General features: G+C 37.5%; 1 protein-coding gene across 6 annotated transcripts in view; it reads left to right on the top strand.

Moving 5' to 3' along the window:
* The first annotated feature begins 4,577 nt into the window (after positions 1-4,577).
* The window catches only part of lrba (LPS responsive beige-like anchor protein), a 792,225-nt gene continuing 785,452 nt past the window's right edge, over positions 4,578-11,350 (top strand). For 4 of the 6 annotated variants that reach the window (XM_039750242.1, XM_039750239.1, XM_039750241.1 and 1 more), the window contains exon 1: positions 4,578-5,536. In XM_039750242.1, coding sequence (XP_039606176.1) covers positions 5,375-5,536 — 162 coding nt within the window. In that variant the 5' untranslated portion in view covers positions 4,578-5,374. The remainder of the gene's footprint in view (positions 5,537-11,350) is intronic. The other 2 variants (XM_039750243.1, XM_039750240.1) reach the window with 1 other exon arrangement.

Here is an 11,350-nt window from a genome sequence, read left to right as displayed (position 1 = left end):
CCAAGATGGAGGATGATTTCTTGTCTGGCCCGGAGGCCTTAATGGATGGACTAGGTGAACATGGGTGCCTGGAGCAGTTCATTCCCCCACATGTTAGGTGGCAGTGTTCCTCAAAGTTAAACCCAGTTAGGACACTCGCAGGGTGGCATGGGAATTGGAGTCTGGAAACACAGTCTTGTTGGGGTCCTTGGGTGCCACCAGAGGGTGCTGCTGGGGGAGGACTACCCTCATTTCCACACATGCTTCAGACAAACAGAAGCAGTCCTGGTTCCAGTTTAAAAAAAGCCCACAACCTCACCTTGAGGAGTCAGAGTTGGGAGGCAGCAGGCAACATTCACTTGGAGGAAGAACAAAGTGAAAAAATTAATTGTTTCCTATATTCTGGTGGTTATTTTGTCTGATGATTAATTGGAATGTGGTGGTAACAAATAAATACCTTTCATTTGAAACCAGAATTGTGTTGGGTAACATTGAGTCCATGGTTTGGGGCTCAGTGGATCACTTTTTGGTAATACTACCTGGATGAGGTATTAGGACAGCTTAGGTATTAGCTAGACAAATGAGCCTGATGAACTAAACGGTCTTCTCTCATTTGTCAAATTTCTTCTGTTATTATCTATTCTTAAAATATTTTACACTGATCATGCCGTCTATGTAGAAAATAATAATTTCTAGAAAAATTAGATGAAAATATATTTCAGATTACCATGCAAGCCTATCAGACAAAATTAGCCTTTCCTGCTTCAACTCTGTGTAACGAACTTTTAACAAACTTTATGAAAGTTTTAGCTTATTGACATGGTGTTTTTCTAATTAATGAGTGCATCAATTGAATTTCTGTCAGTAAAATGACATTTTCTGTGTATGATGGCTGATGGTGCCAAATGTACTTTACTATATTGGTACATGAAAGAGGTGAGCCTTGTGTCCTTTGTGCTTTTCAGGCGTTTTTATGAGCAAATCTGCAAATACTAAAATAGTAAAGAAACCAAGCATGACTTCACCAAGTTACAGACTGTAATACTGGACATCTCTTGGTAATTCAATTGTTTACACATCATCAGATTTTAAGAATATAAGTAATGCTATATTCTGCCTGTACAATATCCATCTTTGGAAAATTATCACTATGAAAGGCTTAATGTTAAAAAAGAAATAAATAAAAATGGTCAGAAAAGAGGAGGCTTTTGAAAACCACCGTGCAATTTTTATGTAGCTATTATCTTTTTTTCCTGTTCTCTCAAAATTGCCTTATGTGCAAGGGCAGGCTAATTATCCTTTCATCCAGAAGCAAAATAAATCTATATCAAAAAGATGGTCTACCTGTCTTTATTTTTCTGTCTGATACAAGGCACATACAATATATCTGATATGACAAAAGCACTTAAAATCCAGTCAAGCATTTGCTGTACAGCTTAACATCAAGGCAACATTTCAAGCAGTGCTTTACAAGTGTGGGTTCTCTATTGTGGCTGATTTTGATTTTGAACAAGTCCTCAATAAGAATCATATTCCTTTCTTTCAATGCAGACCTCATGAAATTAAACTTAATGCAACAACAAAAGAATAGAAGGCTGAAAAAGGGTTGGGGCACCAGGATAAAACCTGTTTAATAATGATACTGGAGATTGTGCAAGAAGCCTCAATGATTGCCAAAGCACGCACAGTCAAAATGAGAAATGAGTCTTCTTTCATTTGTGGACATTAGACAACTGAAATTTCACTAGCAGCCTGCTGAGGGTCACGGATCGAACAGACGAACTCACATTCTCCTCAAGCATACTTTGAATATGATACAGAATTCACAGCTGACTCAATGACTGCAAGCTGCAAAGGCTAAGAAGCAGCAAAGCATCACAAAACCAGAACATTTCTATCACCATGCTTCACAGCTGGTATGAGGTTCATCTCCAGAAATGCTATTTTCAATCTGTGGCAAACATGTCTACTGTTACTACTTTGGCCAAACAACTCATATATCCAGAGCACATTGTTTCAGAAGGCCTAGTCTTCGGTTAATTGCAAATTATAGCCTTGCTCTAAAGTGTTTTTGATAGTAAAGGGTTTTTCCTGGTACACCTTGCAAGCAGATCAAATTTATGCAATTTCATTCTGATTGCACTTTGACAACAACTTTTGTCACGTCCAAATGTTACAATGAAATTCTGGGTCTCTTGGTGACTTCTTTTAGTATAAAATGGTCAGCCCTTGAACTGAATTTGCTAGGCTATTCAATCCCGGACAGATTTGCAGTCATTTGAAACCTACACTATGCATATTTAATTTTCCTTACAATGAAATGATTGATTTCAAATCATTTGGTGATTTTTTTTTAAACCCCTTGCCACACTTCTAGGTAACCAAAACCATCTTTCTGAGGGCCTTAGAGACCCGTTTTGATCTTGGCATGATGAAACCACACACATCAATAACAAAGAAACCTCCAGACACTCCAGATCTGTGGCTTAAATAAGACAGGATCTACCTGCTTACTCCATAAGGAGGTTCTAATCATTGGCATCTCATCTGGAATACCTGATTGTAATCTGATGGACCTGAAGTGGTGATAAATTCAGGAGTGTACTTCAGTGGCAGACCTACATTTTTGCGTCTCCTGAATCTTGACACTCGAACTGTTATGGGGGCCCTTTTACAACTACTAATGAACCCTGGGTAATCACTGTTATTTTCTTTAAAGAAGTTGTTCCGTGTCAGATCACCCCACATTTTTTGAAAATGTCGCCACTACATCTCACAATTTGATTAAAATTACTGGATTGCCTCACATGTCAAAGTCACTGGTTTAAATAAAAATTTCCTATACCTTATAGTTTTGGAATTATGGAGGGATGAAAATTAAAGTTGCTTCTGGGGCCCTGAAGTTTAAGCATCATTAGTTTCATTGTAGATCCGCCCTTGGTGTACTTACTTGTTCCATGTGACAAATCTGTATTTTTGGTAATTTATAGTATGAGAAAGAATAGACCATGTCAATTTTATATGTCATATGTGTTATGTGTTTATGTGTTCTTCAAGTATATCACCTTTATCTGTAGGCACTGTTTTTGCATGTAGATTTAAAGTTAACTTATTTAAATAGGCTGAAAAAGTCAACTATTTCCATGGGGTGTACTCACACGACTGTATTTATTCATATAGGTCAGTGTTTCTCAAACTCGGTCCTGGGGACCCCCTGTGGCTACAGGTTTTTGTTCCAACCAGATTCCTAATCAGTGACACCACCTGATAACACTGAGCTCATTTAATTAGCTGGTATTTTTTTTTCTTTTATTGAACATTCAGAAAAGCATAGCAGCATGACTTTTAAATTTATAAGACATTTATAAATATTTCTGCTTTTGCTATAGATTTAAATGCTTCACTTTCTTTTGTTGATTTCATTATACTTTGCCCTTTCTCTGTGCAGTTTTCCCCCTTCATTGTATCTTAATAATGACAATTTAAAACGAGTAGATCAGACACGCTGGCAAAAAACACTGAATTATCAAGGCTGCAACTACTTTAGCGTCAAACCCACTAATTAGTAAATAAATAATGCATTGATTAAACAATTAGAACACCTTGAAAAGCAGAATGAAAATCAAGATGAAAATACTGTTAAAAAGAAAAGAAATACATTATTCCTATATAACTGCCTGCAGGTACATTTTAATATATATATATATTTTTTTTAGCAAACTTAGTTTTCTAATTTATATCTTGTTCCCTAAACACAGAACTTGGGAAATATCAATTCACTTAACTAGCCCAGGAGTTCAATTAAAAACAGAAGCTGGTTGGAACAAAAACCTGCAGCGACAGGGGGTCCCCAGGACTGACGTTGAGAACCCATGATATAGGTAGTAATATTCATAGGGCCGTCTTAACGTATTGGTACAATGTGCACTTGCCATGGTCCCCACGAGAATAGGGGACCATGATGTTTCTGATGCCTATGTATGCTTTTATTTGGCTATCAATACAGGGGACCCAGCACACCACTTTCCCAGGGGGTTTATGATGCTTTACATGTTTTTAATTTCTATAAGGCATTAAACAGGAGGTAATTATGTTTTGGACCATCAGTATATGTTCGTACTTTATTGCGGATGGTGAGAGTTCAGTCCAGACTTGGTTCCTCCTACGTAAGTCACCGAGTAGGTTGGATGTGGCTTTATAATTGTAATTGGTTAAGCCGTACAATTCCCCAAAGGTTCCCGTGGCTTAAACATTAATGAAGGACTCGGCTCGGGTAACGATCGAGATCCTTCCTCGATACCATTCTGTTACTTGCGAACACTCCCACACCGCCTCCATCCTCTAGGTGTCTCAATCAAAGGAGTCAACACGCAGCTCCGCATCTACGCCTCTCTCCTCCAGAGCCGCTCGCTGTTCCCTACGCCTTCTTCCGCGTCCGCACCTGCACCCGATTCCTTAACGCTCAATACACCTGTGTCAGGGCAGCGCGTGCATGTGGTCGTGCGCGCGCATCCACCCAGCCCGTTTGCCTACCTGGAGAGAGAGCGTGCACACCTGGACGCCAGTCGCGAGCGGCGCGCTGGGCTGTTGCGCATGCGCTCTTCTCCCTTGGGGGACGGTACTGTCATGGCGGAGACGAGCAGCAGCTGCCGTAGGAGGTGAATCAGGAAGCGAAAGGAGATTGAACTGAAGACCGCCTGAATGACACGAGTAACAGAAACAAGAACAGCAGTACTTGATATTCGCGCACGTTGGGCGGGAAAGACTCGTTTCTCTGTTGTCTGAATAAGGATTTTGAGCGTCTCACTGGAGTGTCTACGCTGTTGGTTCCTGCTGCGTTTTGTAGTTTTCTACAGACCCCTTCCCGCGGGGTTCAGGTACCTGCCTGGCATTTGAGGGCTGTATTTCGGAGGAACGACGAAACTACACCGGCTTGGCTATCTGCCCTCTTTGGTTGGCCTTCCCTTTTTATTTGCTATTATATAAAAGAGCTCACCTCGTTGAGCACTTATTGTTAAGAGAAACCGAAACACCAGAAACTAACTTGAGGGTCTGTCCTTACAACTTTCTCCTCGCTTGGCACTACATCTTAAGTTTCACCTGCTGACTGTCACCCGGGATAACTAATTCCCTTTGGTAATCTGCCTCTAGAGTGACGACGACTCCAAGCTAGTAGCCATATCTTCCCGTATAACGCCGGCGTGAAGGATCGGGCTGGAATTCTGCATTGGATGGCGAGTGAAGAACGGCAGCATCATCGTCTACAGCTTGGAATTGTTTCTTAGTCAACGTTACAACAAAATCTTTTCTCCGCCGTCAAAAGTTTGCTTGACACTTTCTTTTTATTGATCGAAAGCTTCAGCGCAGGTGTGGAGCGATCCCGCTGCCTGGAAAAATGGCCAGCGAGGAGAATAATGGTGAAGGGGGCACCACGTCCATGTCGCTGAACCCAGGGATCCCTATTAGGGGAATAAGGATGAAGTTCGCTGTGTTGGCCGGGTTAGTGGAGGTCGGAGAGGTCACACACAGGGACATCGTTGAGACAGTCTTCAATCTGGTAAGATGATTATTTTAAAGAGACTAGCCGCTTCGTTTTGAACACCACGAAAGAATGTTTACCCTTGAACGCAAAAGAACATTTTTGCATTATAAAAGATTTGTAGAGTTAGCCATAATAGTTATACCGCGCTCGAGATATTGCGAAATTTGGCGCCGCTGCAGACCTCACTGTAACCTAGTATTTCACCCACCTGTGGTCTAGTGTTTTTTTTTTTTTTTAAATAAGTGTTTTAATACAAGTATAACATGAACAAATATGTGGTGCTGTTTAAACAATAATTCAGTCTTGAAAGTTCCAAAAGTGTATGTTTGATCCTTTAAAACAATAACACGCTAGACAAATCTGTGCTTTAGTTTACATTCTCAGGCAACTTTTTGGCCTTTAATTTATAAGCATCATGTGGCAGAGGCCTGCTATTTAAACGATTTATTTATTATAAGAAGAAGCTGACCTCTATTGAAATGTTTTGATGCAGATTCTGGAAGTTTAGTATAAAAAAAAAATGCGAACTGAAAGCTGATAGAAGTATAATTACTGTTCGTATAAATTACAACTTGTTTCATTATCATGTGGCAGGCCTCTTATCTTAAAACCTGTAATGAGATTTGCTTTATAAGCATCTATTCTCTGACCTGCCTATTACTGCATAGTTTGGAGTGAGTTCATAAGTGGCCCTAGTGCATTTGTGCAGTTCTGTGTTAAGGAATAAACTATTATTCCATTGTAATTTTTTGCTTCATTTTACCTTCAATTTTGTTTGGTTATACCTTCATACACCTTCATGTGTTGTGGTGTACTTTTGCGTTTTCGGAAGATATAGCTTTCTATACCATTTTCTAATCCTGAAGGGTGGTGGAGCTTCCCCAGCAAGCATAGGGCCCAAAGCAGGATCAATTAATTGGCTGCCAGACCACCATAGAGTGATTATATACACACACACACTAGCGCTAATTTAGTGACACTAGTCCACCTAACCCAGAGGAAACTCGAGCAGATACGGGGAGACTGTGCAAGCTCCACACATGGAGGACTAGAATGCAAACCATGGCCTCCTTACTGCGAGGCAGCAGTGATACCACTTCTCTGACCTGATTGGAAATTTGCTTGAGGGCGGTAGTGGCTATAAGCTGATTGAAGAGGCAAGGTCAGTTATGGGGACATATTCTCAACTCCCCGGAGGTAGTAGTGAAGAAGGGAATGAAAACAAAACTGAGTTCCATTATGAAGAATGCATCCTCTCTCTAATACACTAACTCTGAGTACTTTCAGCCAATTCATTATATAGCAGGATGTCAAGAAATGCTACTGGGACTCCTTTCTTTTTAGTCATTTTAGTGTGTATTTGATGAGGTTTGCTGTTCATCATTATTTCTTTAATTTATCTTCTGTTAAAAGCCATATTTTTCTCAGGGGTCAAATAAAGATCTCTCTCTCTCTATCTCAATTTGGATGTCAGTATGACAGCCTGATACCCCATGAATCTGTTTAACTGTATCCAATATTTATTTATGTAATTCTATGTTTAATGTAACCCAACTGGATATATTTTGCCCGACTCCAAAATATCAGCATTGTTTTTATTTTGAATATATAAGGCATATAGCACCAATTCACTTGTTAGACAAGATGTCCCTTTTGATTTGTGGGGTCTTGTCCATTTATGCTAGGGATGCCTTTTAGTTTTTACTTTGCAAAAATCAGTTTTGGTGCATTAAGAGCCTGTGCTAATTCGGAATCTGTAGTGCCAGATTTCTTTCCTTATTCTAGCCACCTAAACATTTTAATCATAATTGTTTTTTACTGTAGGAGTAGGATATTACTTGTATGATACTATTGCTAATCCAGTAATTTCCATGCTGCTTTACCAGTCATATCGTTACTTCAGTAAACATTCATTTCATAATTAACCCATAATCATGTTTATCAGTATGGATTTAAGAATTGCCTGCTGACTGCTTCTGGGATAAATTTGAGTACCCAGCAAAAACTCATGAAAAGAAGAGAGAACATGGTAACTTTAGTTTGAACTGAATGTTGCTTAGCATCATGTTAGAAGCCTGAGTATTTCTTCTGCCTTCATATTTGGATTATTGCCTTTTAGTTTAGAAGTCAGTCAGTTAATCTCAAATCCGGTATATCTTAACACAGGGTCATGGGGGAGTCTGCTGGAGCCAATCCCAGCCAGCACAGGGTGCAAGGCAGGAACAAACCCCGGGCAGGGTGCCAGCCCACCGCAGGGCACATATACCAAGCACACACTAGGGACAATTTAGGATTGACAATGAAGTATTACAAAATTATGAATATTATTATTGCATGTTTCTATGTATTTTGTAACCTGCTTGTCCGGTTCTGGGTTACAGGAAACTGATGCCTGTCCCAGGAGCCTCTTCTGGACAGGAATCAGTCATAGATCCAGTGACAGCTTTACTTCTGCTCATTTTTAACTTCCTAAAATGCTGTGTTTAGTGATTAGAGAATCTTACAAGGTAAATATGAAAACAGTACAGATAGTTTTTGTATTTATAATGTTTTAGCAGTACGTGGCTGAGTGACTTACCCCATGATAAAACATTGAACATTTAGAGTTCAATGTCCTTTTTCTGCTGATAAAAATATATCGTAATGTTTTTGTTCTCTATTTCTGATAAATTGTTTTTCTCTTCAATTTAGTGTTCTTTTGTGTTACAGCAACAAAAATAGGTCTTCATTTTCATAAATTAGCAGTTGAATATTATTCCAAAGCAAAATGTCTTAATTAGATAGTTAATTTTGTTCTTTGCTGGTATGTAATCTGAAAAACACAATGATGAAAGATCACACATTCGATATGCTAGCGCTTGGTCTGTTACTATTAATATGATGCTAAGTTTGTCATAGAACAGCCATATTCCCACAGTACTACCTGTATATAACACACATCTTATAGTTCATAAAAAATTGTTTTACTATAAATTGAGTTAAAAGGGGTAACTTTTAAAATCTGCTATTAGTAGGTAAAGGTATTTCTAAGTTAACTTTTGTAGAAAGTTTTAAGATCCATTATTGATTTGCATTGAAGAGAAGCCTATTGCAGCAACTTTGGGTGCAAGGTGGTACCACCCTGGACAGTGTGCAGTTTTTTTTTTTTTGTTTGTTTTTTGGTGTTCATGCTCACGCGCATACATTTGGACCATTGTGTAGTTGGCAATCAATTTGTCTTTGGGAAGTTAGAGGAAAGCTGGTCAACCTTGAAGAAATCCATATAGATAGGGGAGAATTGTTCATACATGATGCACATTGGCTATACTTGGACTTTGAACCTAGGTATGTTAAATTACTGCTCCCACTGTCCTACTTGCATATGACAAGAAGGTGTTCTGTGAGGTTCTGCAATAGCTTTTTCCCATTTGCTGTCCAGACTTCTAACTCTGTACTACTAGTCGTTTGTTCAAATGCAGGACATTTTGTTACATTTGCTACTACTGTTGTTTTTTTTAATTACTATTTATTTAAATTCTATGTTACCCGTCTAAAAATCTAAGTAATTAATGTAGACCCTTATTTGGTATTTGTATTATCATTTTGAATTTTTTTAACTGTTCTTCATGTTTTGCCTATTTTTACATTTTTCTTCTTAACCTTAGCAGCTGGATGGACGCATGGATATAATAATAATAATTCATTACTTTTTATATACAGACACATACACACACAGATTCTTGTCTTTTTATTAGGATAGAATTCTATCTACTTAGTTTACTATTTATTTATTGTATAGTTTACTTTTCTTTGTATTTGTCCTCCTGTTTATGTTGCCCCATTTTCCTGGGGAATGTTATATCATGCAACTGTATGCTGCAATACGGTGTATAGATGAAATAACAATAAAGTCACTTGAATTTCATTCAAAACAAGACATGGTAAAAAGTTGTAGTGAAAGATCTTTAAAAAAGCAAAAAAAAATTGTAGGTCGCAGAGGAGAATTAAGAAGTTGGAAGAAAAATAAAAATATAATTTTCTTTGAACACAAAACAAATCAGTTATCAGTAAACTGTGCCATAGTAGAATCATCATCTGTATAATATAATGACTGATGATTCAGACCAGAAAAGATTAGATTTTTTTTTGTCTAGGTATATAGGTATATATAATTAGTGTAGTGGATTTCTTACTTGCATGTACTAATTAACATGCAACACGTAACCACTGTCTGATGCCATGATTAGTGAGTATTTTAGTCTGTCTTCAAAACTTCTGTCTTCCTTTCCTGAAAAATCAATAGAATATGATTGAAAAAAACTTTTTTGACCATACAAGAATTTATTTCCTTTAAGAATTATACAGCGATTTCATAATTGTAAATGTATTACACCAGATTAGTGTCTTGTGGTGTAAGCTGTTTAAAGCTGGCATGGCATTATGTTTTTGTACTTGTGAGCCCTCATTTAAAAATAATTTGGATTGTACTACTATTAAATACAAGAAGATAACTTCCAGTTAAATACTCTTGACCGTTTCATTAAAAATAAATACAAATTTCATTAGTACCTGTGCTTGAAAAATAACACTTTGGTTAAAAAAAAAAAAAAAAATGTTACTTTTCTGGGTAAGCCTTTGATGCTTGAACAATTACTAGTGCTCATATTGCACCTGTTGGGAAGCAGGAAACCTTGCACGAAACGGGCGGGCATGGCTGGAACCTGTAAAACTGCTTTGTCAGTGTAGTTTACAGAGTAATGCACTTAAGTTCAGCAATTCTTTCTTGGCTTTGGGAAAACATTTTAATGTATAGCTGGTAATCTTAAACATATATTGAGGTAAAATTGAGGTAGGTTTTTTTTTTGTAAAATTATAGGTCATAGGCTTAAAGAAAAGGACACCTGAGGTCACACTATATATCTTGTATTTGTCGTTTAAGTAGTGTTATGCATTAACTTAGTAAACACATTTTTTAGTTTTCTGTGTGATAAATGGTTTTAAAAGTTATTTGATAAAATACTATAATACTTTAAAATTGAATAGGTTTATTGGTATTGTTATAGAAGAGTTTCCTACATTTTTGCATAAATCTTTGAGAAGTCTGCTTTGTTTATAGTGAAAAACACATCTGATTTTTGTAGCTAAATAGATTATACTTGGCAGTAAAACTAACATTTTTTTAATGTTGATAAAAATCTGTCTGCAGATTAAGAAACTACGACTGTCTTTATCAGATACCAAAAGGGGAAAAAAAAAATCGTATTAGAACAATCTGGATAAGAATGGACCATTCAGTTGAAAAAAGCTTGTCAGTCCTACCCGCTTAATTTTTTGCAAATAACATCAAGTCTAGTTTTGAAGTCCCTCATGTCTTACTATCCACCCCACTACTTGGTAACTCATCCAGGTGCCTGTGGCTCTCTGTGTGAAGAAAAACTTCCTAATGTTTGCGCAAAATTTACCTTTAACAGGTTTCTAACTGTGTCCACGTGTTCTTGTTGAACTAATTTCAATGCAACAGTCTCAATCCACTGGACTAATTCCCTTTGTACATTTTAAACACTCCATGCCTCCTCTTAATCTCGTTTTGTTAAAAATATTTACCATATTTTTTTCATTTTTCATGTACTTTGATTCACTGTGATATGTCCTGAAGATTAACAGGCTGCATTGATTAGCAATTCTGAATTGGTCTTTACTGGGTGACTGTGCTGTACTGTGGACTAGTCCATCTTGTAAGGGGTTGTTTTTTTTACCTTTTGCTAAATCCACTACTACTTTGAATTTATATATTCAGGCCTGGAAAAGAATAAAGGGTGAAATGTTCATATTTTGATTAACTGGGACTAA

Source organism: Polypterus senegalus, chromosome 4 (genome assembly GCF_016835505.1).
Source record: "Polypterus senegalus isolate Bchr_013 chromosome 4, ASM1683550v1, whole genome shotgun sequence".
NCBI classification, from domain to species: Eukaryota; Metazoa; Chordata; class Cladistia; order Polypteriformes; family Polypteridae; genus Polypterus; species Polypterus senegalus.
This window is presented reverse-complemented; position numbering and strand designations above follow the sequence as displayed.